The 22,134-nt window shown below is 42.6% G+C and overlaps 1 protein-coding gene across 1 annotated transcript in view; it reads right to left on the bottom strand.

Moving 5' to 3' along the window:
- The window catches only part of KCNQ5 (potassium voltage-gated channel subfamily Q member 5), a 363,854-nt gene continuing 341,720 nt past the window's right edge, over positions 1 to 22,134 (bottom strand). The window contains exons 10-13 of the mRNA XM_056856609.1: positions 10,098 to 10,206; positions 2,651 to 2,782; positions 1,645 to 1,771; positions 1 to 951 (exon numbers count right to left, since the gene is read on the bottom strand). Coding sequence (XP_056712587.1) covers positions 1 to 951; positions 1,645 to 1,771; positions 2,651 to 2,782; positions 10,098 to 10,206 — 1,319 coding nt within the window. The remainder of the gene's footprint in view (positions 952 to 1,644; positions 1,772 to 2,650; positions 2,783 to 10,097; positions 10,207 to 22,134) is intronic.

Below are 22,134 nucleotides of genomic sequence, written 5' to 3'. Positions count from 1 at the left end.
CTATTTAAGTTTTACATGAGGCAGGTTGAGAGCATCTGTACTGTCTCCTGGTTTGCAAATGCTTTGAGATGATCTTGACATTCCAGTCCTCAGAGAGTCGGTAGAGAGAGTTGTTTCCACTAGTGGGTGGGAAATGGCTTCAAAAGTCTCCGTTTCTCTCTCTGCTTCCAAATCTTCATCAGTTATAAATAATTTTGATTCCCTCCATTTGCTGTATAATTCTTGGCTACCTCTTGAGCTATTTGTGTCACTACCAGAAATCTGTATATTCAGTTCTTCTGCTGTTGACTGTATAAGATTTTGTACAGATAGCGATTTCCCTAAATCCATTTGCACTAATGGTTTCACTGAGACCAGAGGTTCTCCTTCATTATCGAGGCTTTTTCTCCATGAAAGATCCTTTGTCACATTGGACTGTGCAACTTTTCCATTATCCTTTGAAGCCACAAGGCAAGCAGTGACATCAGAAGTATTTTCCTGCGAGCTCATAGGAATAATATGAATAGGCTCCAATCTATTGATATGCTTTACTGATGAAAAGGGGGGTATCTGTAACGTTGTAGGTGAAGTTGGCTTCGATGTCTGATTTATTTGGTTTAGTGCATTGTTACCTGTTAATGCTGAAGGTCCATCATTTGGCACCTGTGTGGCTTGACTATGCATAGTTGGACTAAAAGCATAGTAAGCGTGAGGGCTAAATTCATTTGGTGTCAGTATAAGCTGTAGGCCACACGGCATGTTGACACTGGCTGATCTGGATACACATCCACTGGTCTGGGCAGAATTAGTCAAATCTTTGCTATCTACAGGACTTTGATAATCAGACGTTTGATCACATTCAAACGGTGGCATTTGAAATGAAGCCAACGTCAGAGCAGATACAGATCCTTTCTTCAAGACTTGTTGGTAGATATCTAGCAATGAGTCTAATTTCGACTCTATAGACTGGACCTGGAAGAAAAATATAAAACATAGTCTAAGTGAATATCAATGATTAGAAAGGATACATGCTGTTAACGGACATAACATAGTTGCATAGTTCCTATGCAAAACTAGTTATTTAACATATATTTTCAAAGACTAACAGTGCATTCCTGAGAAGAATGCCTGTGCCGGGCTTAGGAGGCAACGCGGCTGCGCTGCTCCAAAGGAGATTTCAGCCCTGCCGAAACCTCCCGGCTCAAAAAATCCTAAAAGGTGGCGTATCTCTCCAAAAATAAAAAGGGGCGTTCCCAGGCTGAAAGGGCTTTGGAAGCCGCCTAAAGGCGGCCCCACCCCCAGCCCGGCGCCAGAACACCCCGGGAACACCTCCCGGAACGCCGTTATGCCCCAGGAATGCCTCTCGGGATGCCGGCGCAGCCTTTGATGGCGTTCGGACTGTCAGAGAGCAGGTCTACTCAGAACCCTACCAGAGTGTGTAGAGTGGGCCTTACTCCTAGGGATAACATTCTTAGGATTGTACTGTTAATGTCATCTTAAACCTTTGCTGAGAAACAAACGTGTTGTTAATTAATAGTGCAATCCTAAGGGGGGGGGGGCAAAGGGGTTTGGAGATGGTGTGAACCCCTGCACCGGTGTAAGTGCCACTTGTGCCATCCATGAATAACAATAACAAGGAAGGAAACACGACACAAATCATGTTACCTGTTTTTCCACTTTGACTACACGCCCTAGCATACTGAGGTCATCAGCTGTTTCATTCTCTGCTGTGTTCTTCTCTCGATTTCTTTTATCAGATGCTATTTGCCCTCTTCCAAGAATTTGGTCAACCCTGAAAAATATAGAACAGGCCGTTAACTCCTTCCATTTGCTATTTGTAGGATTAAATCCTGTGTCTGTATCTAAGAAATAAAATGCAAAGTGAGACTTCATTACTGCTTAAGAAACTTGTTGAAATAAATCCTTCCAGACATTTACACTTAAAGCTTCATATTTTGCCAGTGAAAACTCAGATTCTGTCATGGGAACTATTGCATATATTTTTAATTCATCAACAAGCTTTAGCTTGTTCTAAGATTTGGTCCTACTTTAAACATCTCCGTGTACATTTCATTCCATGTGCATTCCACAATCAGTACTAACAGTAACATCCATCTGATGAGTGCTAGGCTGACTCTTTTCTGGTGTATGTAGCATGGATGGTTTAGGGTCCATCCACAGGAACTCCACATACAGCAAGCTTTCAGCATGTACTTCTTAGTCCAGCAGGGTATTCATGGCTGGAGTGATACTGTTTCTGGAGTGGGATTGGAAATTTTCAAATGTGTGTGTGTGTGTGTGTGTGTAAAGTGCCATCAAATCGCAGCTGACTTGTGGAGACCCCAGCAAGGGGCTTTTCAAGCAAGTGAGAAGCACAGGTGGTTTGCCATTGCCTTCCTCCACAGAATCTTCCTTGGTGGTCTTCCTTCCAAGTACTGATCCTGCTTAGCTTCCAAGATCGGATGAGACTGGGCATGCCGCCTTTCCTCCAAAGCTTCAAATACTTCAGACAAATAGCTTTTTTCCAGGGTTAGGGAAAGGTGTAGGGAAATTATGGAAACGTTAGAGCCATAGAGTAAGATAATGGCAATATGGGAACTCTTGGGAACCATGAAAGGTAGAGACATATATTCAGAAGGATTCTATTGTAGAAGGAATTCATTTTCCTTACCGTGACTGAAGGCTTTTAATTCTGCACAACATATCCAGATGACCAGCTGAATACTGTTCAATGACATCTTTAACATCATAGGGGCGCAAAGTTTCTTTAAACTTTCTTTTGGCAACATGAAATTTCATGATTCTGTACAAGAAATATTATCCAGATTTAATTCATCTGTATACAAGCAGTATAGTAAAATGAAATAATGATGTTGAATCACATTAGTAGGATCACTAAATCAGCTTTATTAAAAATTGGTAAACGGTTACAATGTTTTTTTCTCTTTTCTCTTTTGCTGTGGTGCATGAAACAGTACAATACTGTCCTGTTCACTATTACAATATTATACCTATTTTGAAGGTTGAATACATTCAGCTGACTGATTGTGTGATTTTATGTAAATTTAGAAGTCAATTTTTTTTCTCATTGAAATCAGCAATGTGCTCTACTTGGGGCTACCCTTGAGGAGTCTTTGGAAGCTGCAGCTAGTGCAGAATGCTGCGACTACACTAGTGGTTAGGGTCAGCTATTGGAAGCATATATCCCAAATACTACAGCAATTACACTGGCTAATAAGCCATTTCCAAGTCCAATTCAAGGTGTTGGTTTTGTCCTTTAAAGCTCTACATGGCCTGAGACTGGGGTATCTGAAAGACTGTTTTCTCCCATATATTCCTGCTCAGGAATTAAGATTGCAGGAGATGCCCCCTTACTGTCCCACCAATCAAAGATCCTTTGTTTGGTGGATACATGACAGGTTCTTTTCTGTGGCAGCCCCACAATTTTGGAACAACCTCCCCAGGAGGTGGGTCTGAGCCCCCTCATTGTCGATCTTCAGGAGACAGTTGAAGACAGTTTCATTTAGGACTGCATTTGTATTGATTTAGTTTTTATTATTGGCAGTCCTATTTGGAGTTTTAAACTGACTTTTATGGGTTTTACAATAGTTGCTTTTATTGTGTTTTTATAATGTTTTATTAATATTGTAAGTAGAAATGTAAAATTTTTGGAAATTCATTCCCTCCCCAGAAAAAAAGATATGGGAAAAATTGAAATACATGCAATACTTACTATCCTATCAAACCTAAAATATTTTTACTGCTTTAACAGCATAGAATGCATCATTTATAACGAACTTAGCAAATAACATTGCAATATTTGATGTATTTGTGGAATGTAAAAGTTATAAATGCCTTAGTTTTGTATAAGCAAAATTGCAAATATACCCAATACTTGAAAGAAAACTCCACGATGATGCATCCTATGCTGTTTTAGCACATGTACCGTAATTCCTGCTATCTGGTTAGAGAGAGCTAAGTTCCCAATGAAACTTACAGTAAGGGCTAAGAGGGAAAGATACTCCGATGAGAAAGGATTCAGCGCTCTCCTTTTACATTGAAATTGCACCCCACCCTTCATTTTACATATGATTTGGACAGACCTATATGTGAAGGTATAGCCCTACTTCTCTCACAGGTAATTTGTAGCATTATTTTCTTGTGTGCTATAATAAGGGTATTATAAAAAGCGGCCTTTATTTGTGCATTTAATTTGTTTCTCATTAATTATTCATATGTTAGCCATGTTTATTTATTTAGACCAGCAACTCTTTTATTTAATTGCTTTGGGTTGCTGCTGATTTGAGGCACAGTCTCACAGTGCAGTCTCTGAGGGCCTGCCTCTCCATCCCCATTTGCAACTCCCACTCTCTTTGGGGGAAAAAAGAGTGTTAAGGACTCAGCAACTTTGGAAAACTAGACTGTCTAGACATGCTTTATAATGTGATACCAACCCCCACCCCATACATTAGGATTATTTGTTGTCCTGGTCTGTCAATAATCAGGTAGGCAGGTCTATGCAATTGGCTCGTTTTTGAGGATTATATTTCATGGTGAAGCATTTTCTAATATAATTTATTTAAAGTAGACATAATTTGTAATCTATGAGATAAAGAACATTTTATATAAGTATTGCTTCCACGTGCCTTGAAACAGCTTCTTTTCTGCCTCTTCCTTGCATTTTTGTACTGAACATCCAGCCTGATGAATGGTTTGCACCCTGTTTTGTGATACATGCAGTTTTGTGATCTTTTCCTTTATCCTAATAAAAGGAATTGCACAACTTTTGTTTTTATAATTATTTCAGCATACCATTGTAGTGATGGATACCTTTACGACACATTTAAAAATATATGTAAAGCTTTTTCTTGCGATGTAAACCAGTCAAATCTTATACACTTTTAAATACCACCGATTTCACTGAGAATTAGGCATCTATGATACTTAGAAGTGTTTGACTTTGGCTGGATCATACTTTTGATGATAATCTTTTCTCACCATGCTTGGTTGGCTGATTTATTTTGTTTCAAATACTTATATAATTGATGTTAGGTTCAGAGAAATTAATATGTCCCTGATATAAAGCACATTATTTATCTTTGATCACAAAACATAGGAATGGAATATATCTGTTAGGGATAAGAAGGTTCACAGTGAAGACCACAAGGAAAATATTCCATTCAGAAATCCAATGGGCTTCTCACTGATTATGTGGATATTGTGTCCAGTATGTTTCTTGTGAATATTTCAGGATTTATTGTTGATCAAATTAAAAGAAGTTGGTCTTCTAAGCAAATTTTAAATCAGTATTTCTGGCATGAATTAGAATCGTATGTCAACTGAAGGGCACTGTCATGCTGTTACCAAATTTATTTACAGCAAATTATACCAACTTTATTTATGAAATGAGGTGATTTAGATAAGTAATCTTGCTTATATACGTAAGTGTCAAGGAATTGAGCAGCCCCAATTCCTTGCTCAAACAATTCCTTGGTTCAGGCCTGAATTTGGGCCTGTTTGAATCTATCTCAGAGCCATTTTGGTATGTGAAGGGTGTTTTAAGGCCCCCAAATGGTATACACCTCCGTAGATAGCATACAGCTGGGAACAATCCCAAGTTATTCTTTTTTCAGCCTCCAAGGCCGGAGAGCAATTAAGGAAACTGCTGGCTCAGTAAAATTAACATCACCTGGCTATAGCCGTGGCGGACCCAGTTTGGCTAATGAGCTCAACCCAATCTGGGTCCGCAAGAATAAACAATTTGAGTTTTTTGGCTAGTCAGGAGGGCAGGGGAGAGGTAGTTCTCAGCTTGCTGGCGTGCATGAAGACACCTTTCATTTAACAGGAAGGACTCCGGCCGTTTGACGCTCTGAACGCCATCCTAGATGCCAAGACTGGTGAGGTCCGGGGAAACGGGATGTAACCCAGTTATTGGTTTGGTCTACCAAGACTCTGCAACACCTAAACCTTACCGTATAGATGTTTTATTTAGCTTTGTTATTTTTAATTGCTGTGTTATGAATATTTTAAACTGGAATGGAGTACAAGTTTGAATACTTTATTAACCTTTCATTTTGTCTGACTCCTTAACGTTATTGGCTTCAAGCTAAATCTAGCGGTCCTGATTTGGGCAGCACGCTTACCAAATTAAACCCTTTTGTTATTTCCACCTTGTAGAGGAGCTCCCTGCAAGGTTGGTGTGTTTTTCAGTTCTAAACTGTGTGGGTCAGTATGAGGTGCCCTTGGCCTCAGTCTGAAAATTATGTCTTAAGCAAGGGTGGTGGCAGCTACCAAGGGAGCTGAGTGTACCCAGCGGGAGTTTTGTTACCCGATCACTGGCAAAACAAGGTGGGAGGGTTCCCGGAGCTGCGGCTCAGTAAGAAGGGAGACCTTCTATCCTTGACAGTAAATTTTTGAAATTCAGATCTTGTGACAAAGAGGCATCTCTTCTAGAATCTGTAGGATTATACTTTATCCAATGTCTGATATTGTCATTTTCAGAAACTAAATCGTAATCTCTTCCTGATTTATCCACAAGGGGGCAAAACAAGATTTTCAGTCATAATCCATGACTCACCTCCCATCAAATACTTGTATGCACACACACAGCATATCATAGAGTCCCACAGCAATGAATTCTGATAAGGAAGCATTGATTTAATTTAAAATTAAATAGCTGATTGTTGCTGATTACCAAAACTCTGTGAGAGCCAGTGTAGTGTAGTGCTTATAGAGCTGGATTAAGATTGAGACTCATGTTAAAATCCCCACTCAGCCATGAAGTGCACTAGCAGTACTATTCTAAGCAGTTACACACTTCTAAATCTCTTCAGTTCAATGAATTTAAACAGGTGTAACATGGTTTAGGATTGCACCCTAGGTGACATTGGGCCAGTCATTCTTTTTGCCTATCCTAGACAGGTTTGTTGTGAAGATGAAATGGAGAAGCAGAGACTCATGTATATTACACTAAGCTTCTTGGAGGAAGGATGGGATAAAAGTGGACAATACAGAAAGTAGTTTGTCATTTTTGTCATAAAAGCAAATACACTATTTTAAATTCCCAAAGGCCATAGTGATATAAAAATCCTTTTCTCTCCAAAATATTTTCCCTGCCTTCATGCTGCATTTTCCCCTTGTATTCAGGCCTGATCCATGCATCATATTAAGGTCCAGGCTACACAAGACATGGGAGATGCATGGTCAGCTCCTCTCTAAGTGTTTCTAGTTTTGCTTAGGGAAGCGCTGCTAGGGAAGAGGGCAGTGTTAACTCTTTGTCTCTGTGCTGCTTTCCTGATCTAAATCATTCACTAGAACAACTATTTATCCTGTTAGGGAAAACAGTGCATTTAAATCATGAAGTCTGCAGCCACATCATCTTCCCATGCCGCTGTCTGACACAAAATCCAAACACTCAGCAGCTGATTTAAGCAAAAGTAGAAATATCAGTGGATCGGATCATAGGTCTCCAGTGTCTCATTAGTCTGGCCCTAAGAATATTGCAGAATTAGCCAAATTGGGGGGCTCTGATGTAGTAAATTATGTAGGAACATCATAATATAGAAGAGTTGGTTTTTATACCCCGTTTTGCTCTACCTTAAGGAGTCTCAAAGCAGCTTACAATCACAATCCCTTCCTTTCCTCACAACAGGCACCTTGTGAGGTAGGTGGGGCTGAGAGAGTTCTGAGAGAACTGTGACTGGCCCTGCTAATCAGAATGTTAATGATTTCTGTCCTTGCAACCTGGTGCTGCATTATTAGCTATCTTGAATCCAAGGAGGTAAGGCGTCATAGAAGTGTTTTAATAATAGCATGCTGCCTTAAAAAATCTGTACAGCCCATGCAATGGTGAAATCATCCTATAGTTCATACAGTTCATGTATGAATAGAGAGATGGGTGGGGCTTGTGAAAATTAGTGGGTCCCCCCCGTGTCCTTTAATCTGGACCAGGCTGATTCATTAGGTGGACAATGCTGATGGTACCTTAAAATTATATGCTTGAAAACTCTTTTTGTCCCAGTTCTTGGCTAGTAGCCTAGAGTTTATTGAGAATTTACTGAGTTCTTGAAGTGGTGGTTAGGCTGCACCTGGAGTACTGGGTGCAGTTCTGGAGGCCTCCCTTCAAAAAGGATGTGGACAGAATGGAGAGGGTGCAGAGGAGAGCGACAAGGATGATCAGTGGCCTGGAGATCAAGCCCTATGAGGAAAGGCTGAGGGATTTGGGAATGTTTAGTCTGGAGGTTCAGAGGGAACATGATTGCTCTCCTTAAGTATTTGAAGGGCTGTCACTTAGAGGAAGGCAGGGAGCTGTTCCTGTTGGCAGCAGAGGATAGGACTCACAATAATGGGTTTAAATTATGGGTGGAAAGGTACCAGCTGGATATTAGGGGAAAAGGTTTTTTACAGTAAGAGTTGTTCAACAGTGGAAACAGCAACCTAGGGAGGTGGTGAGCTCCCCCTCACTGGTAGTCTTTAAGCAACGGCTGGATGAACACTTCTCAGGGATGCTCTAGGCTGAACCTGCATTGAGCAGGGGGTTGGACTAGATGGCCTATATGGCCCCTTCCAATTCTGTGAGTATATGATTCTATAGCTGGCTTGGTGGGTCATGAACTGCCCAAGCCTGATCTAGATTAAGGCAAAAAGAAAGAACATAAAGGTCTGCATATTTATAAAAGTGTAGCCGTCTTACTGCCTTCTGAATAAAACTATTCATTTGGTTGCTTTTGTATGTCACCTTTCCCAACAATGGGTAGCTGCAAATCCCTAAGACAAATGTTAAATAAATTGGAGAAGTAGCTGTTATCACAGTGACTTGAACACACTGTTACTCCTTTTGCAAGACTGTTGCTTCCAGTGTTCTCTGTACTGATCTTGTTTGCACTAAATATTGCAGGTTAAGAGCTTGATTATAACTGCACTACTTTTCGTGCTCGCTACGTTTGTTCATCCCAGTTCTTCGGAATACCACCACCATGTGGTTAGCCTGCTTATACATATTATTTGACAACTCCTCGTCTTTCTAGAACCTTCTGTTTAGCTAGACTGAATGCTAACCCCTCTATGGTTATGCAGGCCAGAATTCTGAATATACCATATCCAGACAGGACCTGTCCTTGCTCTTCTGGCTCTATCGATTCACTAGCTTATGCCCTTTTGGAATGCCGCTTTTACGAGGAACTTCAATCACATTATATCTCCCCCCTTTTAACATACAAATCTAATGCCTCTGTGTCTGACATAATGCCTTTTCTACTAAGCGATAGGGATCCCAAGGATACATTGTCAGTGGCAAGATTTGTTTCAGTCTTTATATCCCTCAAACACTAGATATATGCTGCTCAAGATCAATGGATCAAACAGCTTCAAAGGGATAAAGGAAATATTGCAGGTCAGTGCAGCCAGTGTTAGGCTTACAGGTATTCGGCATTGTGGCTTGTGTTAACATGTTGATTATCCATAAAAGCACCACAGTTGTTAGGGAAAGTCAACATCTGAAACAGCTACCAGAGTATACCAGTTCAATCAAAAATATCAGAATTTGACAGAAGGAAATAGTGTTCGGTCTTTGCCAAATGCTTTGAGTAAAGTTACTTATGTAGAAGTAATATATACTAGTAAATTTTGGTTTCATTTTTCTACTATATACAGGGTATAACACACCCCTTGAGGATTAGTAAAATGAGTGAATGGATGGGAGGAACTTCATCATATTGATGGCTTGCACCATTTAGATTTAAATGGATGCTACTCCACATTTGCTCCCTGATTTGAAGCTGGTCCAAGAGACTAGGGAACTCTAATACCTTTGTATTCCATTACAATTGTGGTTTACCATTCTCTGAGACTTAATTGTGTGTGCTTTCAGCAAAAGGCATCAAATGTCCATTTTCCTGATTGCTACTGTACTGATTTAATTAATACACATACCTTCCTTGCCCTATAGATTATAATAATTAACTAATGGATGATTCCATCATCTTTTGAAGGTCAAAAAGATCCAGGCTCAGTTCAAGTACAGCATCCTTCAACTTGCGATGTAATAAAGCTGCCTTTAGGCAGACCATCTCTCTAGAAAATTTCAAGATTTTTTTCTGACTAGCATATTTTTCACTTGCCTGATTGCTCGGATAACTGTTCTAAGTGCTGGGGTGAGATCTTCTATGGATACATCGCACTGGCATCCTCTTTCATCATAGATCTCATCTGTACCAATGTTGGCATCAGCTGCAAGAAAGAAACACCAAATAAATCCAAATGCATATTATAAGTTTAATAACTCAATGTAATTGTTTGATAAAATGCAAATTAAAATAGAGATTTTAAGTGGCACACTAAAGCATGAAAAGGTTTCATGATAGTTGTGTTGTTGCACAGTTTCTCTTTCAATTCAGTGCTTTTAACATTTTCTGGACCAAACCAAAGTATATCCAGGAATGGGGAATGATTACTGTGCATGTTCTTATAGGAATAGTAGACTAAATCAATTTGCTCCTGGGGCTAAACTACCCATTCAGAAATAGTAGACTGGGTTGTTGCTTAACAACTAAGTGTGATGTTGAAAGATGGGTAAATTAATAATTTCAAGCAGACTGAGCCCTTTCTCTGCTTAACATTTCTTCTGCCTAGTCCCCCCCCCCCCCGTGTGTGTGTGTGTTAAGTGCCGTCAAGTCGCTTCCGACTCATGGCGACCCTATGAATGAAAGTCCTCCAAAATGTCCTGTCTTTGACAGCCTTGCTCAGATCTTGCAAATTGAAGGCTGTGGCTTCCTTTATTGAGTCAATCCATCTCTCGTTGGGTCTTCCTCTTTTCCTGCTGCCCTCAACTTTTCCTAGCATGACTGTCTTTTCCAGTGACTCTTGTCGTCTCATGACGTGACCAAAATACGATAGCCTCAGTTTAGTCATTTTAGCTTCTAGGGTCAGTTCAGGCTTGATTTGATCTATAACCCACTGATTTGTTTTTTTTGGCAGTCCACGGAATCCGTAACACTCTCCTCCAACACCACATTTCAAAGGAATCTATTTTCTTCCTACCAGCTTTCACACCCATACTTAGTAATAGGGAATATGATGGCATGAATTAATCTAGTCTTGGTGGCCAGTGACACAACCTTACACTTCAAAATATTTTCTAGCTCCTTCATGGCTGCCCTTCCCAGTCTCAATCTCCTTCTGATTTCTTGGCTGCACTCTCCCTTTTGGTTGATGGTGGAGCCAAGGAATAGAAAGTCTTTCCCCCCTAGCTGGGCTCAAAACCCAGAGGTTACCTCAGAAGTATATAGCATGTAATATAGTCAGCAACTACCGGGGGCATATATCCTTTTCCTTTTATGGTTGTTCTTTATAGCCTAGTTAAAAGGAACAGTGGGGGGGGGGGCACTACACATAAGTACATGTAACGAAGGGGCAAGGTGGAAGCAGAGGTCATAAGAACATAAGAAAAGCCCTGCTGGATCAGACCAAGGCCCATCAAGTCCAGCAGTCTGCTCACACAGCGGCCAACCAGGTGCCTCTAGGAAGCCCACAAACAAGACAACTGAAGCAGCACCATCCTGCCTGTGTTCCACTTCTTGGTTTCAATGTAAAAGTTGACTCCTCTGAGATAGAGAATAGGGCAGAAACCTCTGACTTCTTTGGGAATCATGATGTACCAAGAATAGAAATCAAGGCCCCTTTGGGAGTGAGATATGGGTTATTTTGCCTCTTTTTACAGAAGGGAGTCCATCTGCTGATGGAGAATGGGGGTGGTAGGAGTAGACAGAAATACTCTGGTCGGGGGAAGAAAGTGAACTTGATTGCATATCACGGCCTTACGATGGCCAAGATCAAATGGTTGGATGACAGTGCTCCCTCCCCACCCCCGGCCAGAGTATGTTGATATAGATAGCAATGGATGGAAAGAAGACACACAGACCCTTAAAAACCTCTGTTTGAAGCCAGAGATACACTTTGTCTAGTTAGATGAAAACCATCACTTGGATGAAGATGAAGATTTACATGTTGAATAAAAGGGCTTTTTTGAACAAAGACATGTTCATCAAGATTTGCTGGAGCCCATGTGCTTAGTGGTTTGGCTTAGTGGATTCTGATGCTGTTTAAAAGAAGACTTTTGTAAGGCCCATGGAATTGCACTTGATCTGAGCCTTTGCACTTGCTTTAGTGTCTCATCTGTTCTGCAACTAAAAAAGCCCATTCCTTTGAAGGACAAATCTTCAATTCTATTACGAGTCTCTGGTTGTAGTGAGGGCAAGCACAACCTAGCATGATGTTTAGTGATCGCTGCTGTAGTCATTGTCTTTGCTCCACAGACTGCTCCATGTTGGTTGTGACAATTTGCTAACATGTGAGACCCAGTGCTTCATCCCTAAAATGAAGGCAGTCTGTTTCATATCTGTAGGGAGGCAGTAAATGAATGGGAAGACCATCTCCCTTAATAAGTAGTTATATTTAGTCATACAAGCCAAGTAGTTGGATGCTTTTAGAGATGGGGCTGCAGAAGCTTAGACTGTATGTACCATCTACATTCTAATAGCCAAATCTGAGAATACTTAAATCCATTGACTGGACCCATGCACAGACAAGACGGATCTTTCTACAAATCTGAAAAATTCCCCAGGTTTGCAGAAAAATCTGTAATCTTTAAAAAAAGTTTAAAAGCCCCAAATGATAAAAGGAGTGCATATAGCTGTAAGAAACAGATGTCCTCAGTGGCTATTGCTGGGCAACCACAACAGGCCTGGTTTTTGTCAGTAAAGGTGTGGGGGAGGGCCCTTTCCAGGGTTGTTTTGACCTTTTAGGGAAGACTCATCAGAGTGAGGTCTGACAAGAACCGCAGGATGACTTGATACTAGATGACTTGCATGATTCACCGAAGTCTGACTGCTTGCTAATGTTCAACAGAAGCTACCCCACAAAAGCCAGTGTGGTGTAGTGGTTAGAATTTCAGACTATGACCTCAAATCCCCATTCTGCCTTGGAAACTCTGTAGGTGAACTTGGGCCAGTTACATATACTCAGCCTAACTTACCTCACAGGCAGGGCTAAGATTGACCATTAAGAGCACCTGGATGCCTCCTGGTGAGCCAACAGACTCCCACTGAGCTGACAGCCTCCCACCCACACCTGAGCCAGCCAGCCCTCTGACAGAAGGGCTGAGCCTGACCCACCCACACTTGCTCAAGGCAGGAGAGGTAGTGCCCAGCCAGAGACAGAACCCAGCCTGCTGCAGCCCTGCACGAGAGGCATGATGGAGGAGGTGGTGGGGCCTGGTTCAGTTTGCTCAAGGTGAGGTAGACACTGGTGTCCAGCCAACCCTTACATGAGGCAGACACTGGTGCCCAGCCTGGCCAAGCCCCATGCAAGGCAAAGCAGACGATAGCATCCCAGCTGAGCCCCTCCATGAGGTAAGGCAGTCAGCTGCACCTGGCGGGCCAACCTCTGCATGAGACAAGGCAAAGCAGAGAGTGGAGCCTGGCCAAGCCCTGTGTGAGGCAAGGCTGTGCATGAGACTGTGCCAAGCTGAGCCCCATGTAAGGTGAGGTGCGGCAGAGGATGGTGTCTGCATGAGGTAAGGCACCACCTTGGCTGAGCCCTGCATGAGGCAAGGCAGTGTGGTACCTGTCCGAGACCCACGCAAGGCAGAGGACATTGTCTGGGTTGGCCCAGCCAAGCACTGCACAAGGTGAGGGAGGCAGCACCCAGCCCATGCGAAACAAGCTAAGAAGCATCTAGCCCATCTGAGACCTGTATGAGGCAAGGAAAGCAGGACCCTGCCACTTGGTTAGACAGGCTGTCTCTTCCTCCCTCCTCCTCTTTCAGAGGGAGGGTCAGGGTCAGACAGACTGCCTCCCTCTCTCCCCCTCCCTTCTTTGGGGGCAGAACCAGGGTGGGCTGGGGGAGGAGCCATTTACACTTCCAGTCTTCTCCTGCTTACAGGGTTGTTCTGAAGATAAAATGGAGTCCCCATTGTGGAACGAAGTGGAGTATAAATTATGTAAATAAATAATAAATATATTTGAAGATGGATAAAAGGCTGGTGGGTGGGAAGGAAAGAGAAGGAAGCAGAGAAGTTTGAGAATATGGGAGTTTCCAGGTGGAGGGAAAGCAGAAATATTGTGGGGACGTTAAGGCAGGGGAAATGGGTGCCCTTTGCAAGTCATTGCAGGTTCCCCACTGTGCAACTGGGTGTGACCTGGCAACCGGTACCATGCATCTCGGTCATAGTTTTCCTGGGTAGAGGGTGCAAGGTTAGAGAAGGGTAGAAGACTGAAGATGGGGAAGAGATAAAGGTAGGGTGGCTGGTGTGTGGGAAGGCAAGGAGAAGGTAGGAAAGGGGGCGAGGCTATTGGGGCTATCAAGGAAGGGAAAGAATAAATATTGGAGGAAAGGGAAATAAGATTCACCCTGCAAGTCCTTGTGGGTTCCCGCTTGTTCCATCTAATTTACAGCCTTCCTTGTCTGTTGGAGCTAAGTCTGGAATGTGCTTTCCTTTATCTAAAGATGTTTCCACTACTTTGGATTGGTATGATTAAAAATAAAACTTTGTGAAGCCGAACCTGCAGAGCTTTTCAGTCCTCTTCAGTGTTGGAGGTGCAGATACTGGTTTGAGCCAGGCTTTAATGAGTTTTAGTAAAACAGGAAGAAACCTTGACTTCCATGGATGTAGAAGAGTGGAAGTCTGCTTAGGATGGCACTGATGTTCTAAAATTGTTAGTCTTCCACCCCTCAATACTCTTCTTTATGCAGTGGCATTACAGAAACATTTATTATTCTATCCATAAAATATTTATTTCACCTTTCAACTTAATGAAAAGTTGAATGACAGCCAAACATTTAAATTAGTTTAAATGAACTATGTAATTACTCTGGTTTATTACTATACATGTAGTTTCTTGAATCTCATCACTGTAATAATTAAAACCACAATGAAGATCATTAATAATGTACTTTCCGGGTATTTCAACTTCTATTTCAGATTAGTGTTCACCCTGATTGTGTACGTTCCTTAAAGTCCTATGTACAAACACTAAAAATAGCTTCTACTATCTGTAGGTTATCCTGACTCTGTTCATTTTCAGTGGTGTGCATTGCGAATAACTGCTGATGTCAGTGGAATGCAACAATTAAAGGAACATCTCTATACTAAATATACAACCAACAAAGTCAGTATAGGTCGCCAAAAAAGGAACTGTGAATGTCTTATATTCAGACAATATTTACATATATAACACTGTAACAATAGTACAATAATAGCCGAGTAGTCCTAAGTCCACAACTAGCAGACAGTGTCCAAAGATGATAATACAAACACAATCAACTACATCTGTCCTAATTTTTTTTTCTTGGGTGGAACCTGTTACTTCCGAGGCAGTGTTCAGCTTCAAGGCAATTCTCAGCACAATTCTCAGCACAGGCGGTCTTTCCAGAAATATGTACCGTTTCGTAATCAAACTTCTTCAGTATGCCATACAAGAGCTCATTATGTATTAATACAAATAAATATATGATGAAACTGATGCTCACATTCCCACTCATCAAAACTGACAGTTGAAGGCTGACTATTGAAGGAAACGATTAACAGACAAGTTTGGAGACAGCTGAGTGAGCTGTAAACTATCTGTAAAGGATTCTCTTTGGGAGTGAGAGGAGTTCACATTGGTTTTAGAACCAAGCAGGAGCCATAACCAGTTATAAAGGGAAATAACTCTGTTGTAGAGAGGGTGATGCTGAAATGTTTTATGGGAAATAGCTTTAAGAAAAAGTGTGATCCTAGGCCAATTTAATGAAGTAAACTGGGAAAGTGTGTATACATTCCTAACTCCTCCAATTTAAGATCTATGGTTTGAAAAAACTTAAGAGTATGACACAGAGCAGTGACTGCCAAGAGAAATCACCCTCAGCACATAATAAACATATTTATTTATTTACTTTATTATATTTCTAGCTTGCCCACCCTGGCCGAAACCAGGCTCACGTTTGTATATGAACCACCTTAGGAACATCTAGAAATACAAAGTATCTCTTGTATATATCTATAAGAAGTTCCCAATCCTTGTTTTCATTACAAGACAAGTTCATTTTATGACACTTTCTTAACCTGACCTATACCATCCCCTAAGAGGAGACAAAAACAACCTTTTTGAGTTTTACTTCAAACAACCTCTCGCATGCCAAATATTTGTTATATCCAAACAAAAATAAAAACCATCCTCCATAAGTGTGGCTTTTACACACAGAGTTCCTTTGGCGGATTCCCCAACTATCGTATGTGTTGGACAGAAAACCAAACAACACGAGACAAGACAATTCTCAGAAGTGATAGCAGTAATTGGTGAGGGAATTTTTTTATATATTATTTTTTTAAAATAAAAAAGTGATCTGTTATATCGACATACATGTTTCTTTATAAATAATGACATCATCCTCAGCCTTGCACTTTAGTTAAACTGTTCTTTTCAAATGCTGTGGAAATTTGTGTGAGATTAAAATAACTGTCTGCATTTTCCATGTTCATGTTCAGACATATTTATGGGAATACACTGGAAAATTCTTGCAAACTTAAAACTAGCATCAAGTTTCTATTTAAAACCTTCCTAGCTACTATGTGTATCCTTGCAGTGTGCTAGGGACTAAATACCCAATGATACAACTGTGGAAAAGCTATAAATTGTATTTGATTTATATGGGAAACTTGCATGTTTCTTTATAGCACCTAGGGGAATTTTTATAAGGTGTAAATATTTTCTAAGTAAGATTCAGCAATTTTCTGCTTAACATACAGTTTATGACCCAGTGATATTTTCAACTGCATTTTATATATTATGCTTGCATTCACTTTTGTAATCTTTATTGTTGTATACAATTTTGCATGTAACAATAGCAGGCAAAGCTACTATTGTAAAACAACTACATTTCCTACAGTTTGGTATAAGAGGATTAAGTAAATTTGAATTAGTAAATATGGGATAAATTTATTTTCAGTAATATTTTCTCAGACTTATTTTGGCCACCCCCACTGGTGGCAGTCTTCACCCCTGCCTGCCCTAGCATTGTTTATCGACAATGCTACACAACCCCAAATATGGTGCCCAGGATCTGATGATGCTGTATCATAAGATCTTAGGGTAATTACAGAAAGTACTTCTCCATTGTGGGGGATTTCCCCCCCAATTGTTATTTTGTATTAATATACAGAAGAGTTTAGGTACCACTTGCGATCCTTCTCATGCATCCTTTTTTTTAAAAGAAGAGGTTAGATGGTCATCTGTCAGCAATGCTGATTCTGTGATCTTAGGCAGATGATGAGAGGGAGGGCATCTTGGCCATCTTCTGGTCACTAGGGGTGTGTGGGGGAGGAGGAAGTTGTGAAATTCCTGCCTTGTGCAGGGGGTTGGACTTGATGACCCTGGTGGTCCCTTCCAACTCTGATTCTATGATCCTCTCCAGCAGCTGGTGCATCACCTCCCTTGGTGTTGCAGGTATAGATCACCTGGGCTCTGTGCTTGGACACGAGCTTGATTAGACCTTTACTGAGGAGCTCCTGGTGCGCTGCTCTGGCCAGCGAGCCTCAGATCTTCAGCCTCTCAGAGACCACGGCCGGCGTGATGAGCTTTTGGTTGGGCACTTCTTTGCAGAGCTTTGTCTGCGCCGCAGCCCCTCCCCGCAGTCTTTGAATGCTTGGACTTCCCCAATGTGAGACCCCACCCTACTGGGGCTTTGGGCACGGTGTTCTGCATCTTTGGGGAGGTGTTCTGCAGTGCTGAGGATGAGGTAGGTAGCCAACCTCCAGGCAGTGGTTGGAGATCTCCTGGGATTACAACTGATCTCCAGGAGACAGGGATAATTCCCCTGGAGACACTGGCCACCTCTGAAGGTTGACTCAATAGTACAATGCCCCATTGAAGCCCCTTCTCAAACCCTGCTCTCCTCAGGCTCTACCCTCACAATCTCCTGGTCACCATTGGGCGAGGGCCGGGGAACCAAGGGAATGGCCATGCCACCTCGGAACCTTCAGTGGGGGGGAGGACCTCGCAGACAGCCCACAGCACCTCATATTGGCAATGGCCTTTGAGAATCCTGGCCCCATCCAAACCACCCACCTGCCCATCCACCCTGATAGAGATGCACACACATGGTTGTCAAAGCCGAGAAAACTTTATTTGGGAGGCGGAACATGCATGGGGATGTCCAGCCACAGCATTCACCTCTGGGTCTGCAGGGAGCTCACATTCCACCCACACCTGCTGCAGCGTTCCACATAGACTGATCTCCAACAGGAGAAGCCATCTGACAGGACTGTATCCATAGTGAAAGGAGGCTGATTCACTGGGTAAGCCTGTGGATGGAGCAAAAGGTTGCCAGACGCATGCAAGGCTTCATCTGTTTGATGGCTTCCCACAGCAGTCTTTTGAGAAAAAAACAGCAAGCATGGCCACAGAAGGAGGCCAAAGGCTTCCTGGTGGGCACATGAGGGATCCTCTGGGATGTTCAAACAGTCCAGTCGGGGGGCCTTTGGGGGTGGGGTCTGTTGCATTAGTGACATTGGCCCTGCCCCCTCGGGCTTTGCCATTGCAACGTTGAGCCCTCCAGCTCCTTCCTGGTGCTGCTGCAAACGCCAGTCCTTGTTGATAGGTCCTGCTTGCCATCCTCTCAAGGGGGAGTGGTGGCTCTGCTCCTCGGAAACATAAAGGGTGCGAGTTGTATTTGGTGATACATAGCCCTGTGAGTGTTGGGGCGCTGTTGTTCACCCCAACGGCCTCGCTCCATGACCATCAGGAACAGCCCACTACTGCAGGGGTGGGAAACAGCTGCACTTCTGTCTCATCCCCCCTTCTGCCCTCGCCCCAGAACATCGCATCCCCTCGTTACGTTAATACATAACATGCAAATACACAAATTGATTTTTTTTTAAAGAATTAAGAATATTTTAGAAATGTATGAAAATTTACCTCAAAGCAAGGTCCAAGTGAAACCTAGCTCTATGGTATGTTTATCCACATTCAGGAAGCAAGATACAACAAGTAATCCCCATTAAAATCACATATTTATATTAGTCAATAAGAGGATGGAAGATAACGGCATACATAATCAATGATTGTCACACCACTAGAGGAGCTGCATCATCTCTCACACTGGCAAGCCAATGTGCGGAGCCTGCTGAATGACTCAGCTGTTTTTTGAAGCAACACACAACCTGCCTATTTCCTCATTCAGACCATATGGTATCCAAGTATTCAATGTATAAATCCAGAAAGTCTCTTTCGTCTTTAGAAGCCAATGCAGCTGCAGATCTGATGTCCATAGATGACCCAGAATCTAAGCAGTTGGTTTATATGTAACCTATTATTATTCATTCTATTATTAGGCCCTTTGTCAATCTTCATGCTGTCATCTAGGCCTCCCGGAACATGGTGATCAGGTAGGGTTGCCAGATGATGGCAGGCAAGCCCTGGAAGCTTTTGGGTTGGGGCAAGGGGGCATACAGTGTCATGTGATGCCACATGTCACTCCCAGTCATGTAACTGGAAGTGACGTCATATGTCACCGTGACACTTTTAAAAATTTCATTTCAAAAAAGTAAACAATAAATAAAAATAAGTTGAAAAAGTACACATCTGTAAGCTGATCCTTTAACATATACAAACGTACTTAAACATATATTAATTGCCCTGGCCTACATATAAATTCGCTTTGTCATAATTTTCACATCTTCTAAGTACCGTACACAGAAACAACCCATCCATCAGACAAATTCCAATATCTGTTGCTGCATATCATGATAACCTTTGTGGACTGATGGGGCGAGGGATAGAGCAAGGGCGAAGAGAAGAATAAACAACAGACCATACTGATTTGGAGAAGAAAAGGCCACAGCTTTTATTGCGTACAATCATAGGTACACTAGCACAGCACAGGGCACAGATCCAGCATCAGACAACCCGCCTGTTGGCCGATGACCACCCCTCCCCCCAGTCCATTTGCTGGGGGAGCAACTGTGGGATGGCAAGTCCAGGGGTCCTACATGGGTGCCATCCACTGCATGCTTCTCTTGCCACCTGAGGGATAGAGCTGCATGCCAGCCCCTGAGCTAGGCATAACATGGACAGCCCCACCCTCAAGACCCATTACAGGGGTACCCAGACCCGGGGAGTAAGGCATGCAGGCTCAGCCTTCTCAGCTTTATTGGCCCTGACCCTGGCCTGGTGGAACTGTCCCGTCGAGTGAGACCCGGGCCCTGTGGGACTTGGTTCAGTTCAGCAGGGCCTGCAAGATGAAGATGTTCCACCAGGCCTATGGTTAAGGGCAGCAACAGTTGTACATCAGTTAGCCTCCCTGCTGGACCCATCCAGGGAATATCCCGATTGTCTCTGCGCTGTGCCCTATTATGGTATTATATCTGACCACTGCTGCTACTTATTCACCCTTTGTTAAGGGGGAAACTGAGGATGCCATTGGTTCTCATAGGTTATCGGATAACCGGATAGCTCGTATGTGTAACCGGATAACCTACGAGAACCAATGAACTCTGATCGTGAAAGCCTTCGACAATATTTTGAGGATGCCATCTTTTAAGAAATTTAGATATATTGTTAATCTTAGGTTTTATAGTTTTATATTGGTTTGTATGCCATTTTGATAATGATATAGAACATTCTTAGCCGTTCTGAGCCCAACATTTGTTGGAAAGAGCAGGATAAAAACCAAATAAATAAATAAACACATACATACATACATACATACATACATACATACATACATACATAAAACTGGATCCAGCGCAGTGCCCAAACTGGCTGAGAAAGCTGTGAAAAACATACAACACAAACCTTCCCACCAAGCTGCGAACCAGAAACTGTGAAGCAGAAGAGCCGATGGAGGGTGGGCAGGGGAGCAGATCTGACTAAGCAGCCACCCCAGGCTCTGGCTCCTTAAATCCTGGAGGAGCAGACCAGACTGAAAACTCAGGCTTCCAAGGCTGAACTTGGAAGTCCCTCCCCTCCCTCAGCAGGCCCAACACCTGATTGGCTGGCTGAGTCTGGTCACCCTAGCCATCTGTGTTGAAGGCAGCAGGAAAAGAGGAAGACCCAACAAGAGATGGATTGACTCTCTAAAGGAAGCCACGGCCCTCAATTTGCAAGATCTGAGCAAGGCTGTTAAGGATAGGATGTTTTGGAGGACATTGATTCATAGGGTCGCCTGAGTCGGAAGGGACTTGATGGCACTTAACACACACACATGAATGTTTCAATAATAAATATATGGAATTATTGACATTCTAAAAGAGAAAAAAGTAATTGAATTGGTGTGAAACACTTTGCTTTCTATTCTTAACAGTTTTTTTACAAGGCATTTTGTACTTGGGCACAGATTATAGTTTGGATGGTGCCAGCCACATTGGTTGCAGCTACCTGCATTCCACATTGATCTTGGTACAAAAAGCATAAAGTCAGCTGTGGTTTTTCAGGCATAGAACAGGGATATGAAAAGTTTCTGGCTGTTTTTCTATTTTTCATGCATAGGAATCTTGTCATGAAAAAGCTGGGAACCCTCCACATTGGTAAACAGGCATCTATCATCATGGTTCTAGTAAACCATGCTCATCTATCAAAGAATATAAAGACAGTATTAAATAAGAAAACTGGGCATTTAAAAACGAGCAATTAAATAAGCACCTACCCTACAGCAAGTCAGCCAGAGAAGGCGAGGCCTCCTTTAAGCAGGGAAGCCGGACCTGAGTGAAAAAACACCCAGGTCCGGCTTCAAAGAGGCCCGCCCCCTGGGAACCTCGAGCCCTATTGGCTCATTCAAACCAAGGCTCCCAGCAAGCGGGAGAGTCCCACAGCCAAGCACATGGGCGTCGGGTTGAGACGCCCATCTGTTTGCTGCAGCCCCCCTGAATGGACACGGGGAAGCAGGCTCCAGTCAGCAGGCCTGAGCTCCCTCACCCCCCGGCAGCCGCCTGCCCCCTCAGACTCCGGCTCGACCGCACCCTCCCTGGCACCCTCCGGCAACCTGGGGCTCTGCGGGTCAGTCGGAGCCGCGTTTGTGTACTGAAAAGAAATGCTATCATTTTATAATGTATAAATTATACAGAAGTACAGAGGGGGAGGTAAGTGGAAGATATTACTACATACTTTCCATTAAAAAAAATAC

The sequence above is a fragment of the Euleptes europaea genome, chromosome 10 (genome assembly GCF_029931775.1).
Source record: "Euleptes europaea isolate rEulEur1 chromosome 10, rEulEur1.hap1, whole genome shotgun sequence".
Lineage (NCBI taxonomy): Eukaryota > Metazoa > Chordata > Lepidosauria > Squamata > Sphaerodactylidae > Euleptes > Euleptes europaea.
The sequence above is the reverse complement of the archived record's forward strand: the minus strand, read 5'-3'. Positions and strand labels throughout refer to the sequence as shown.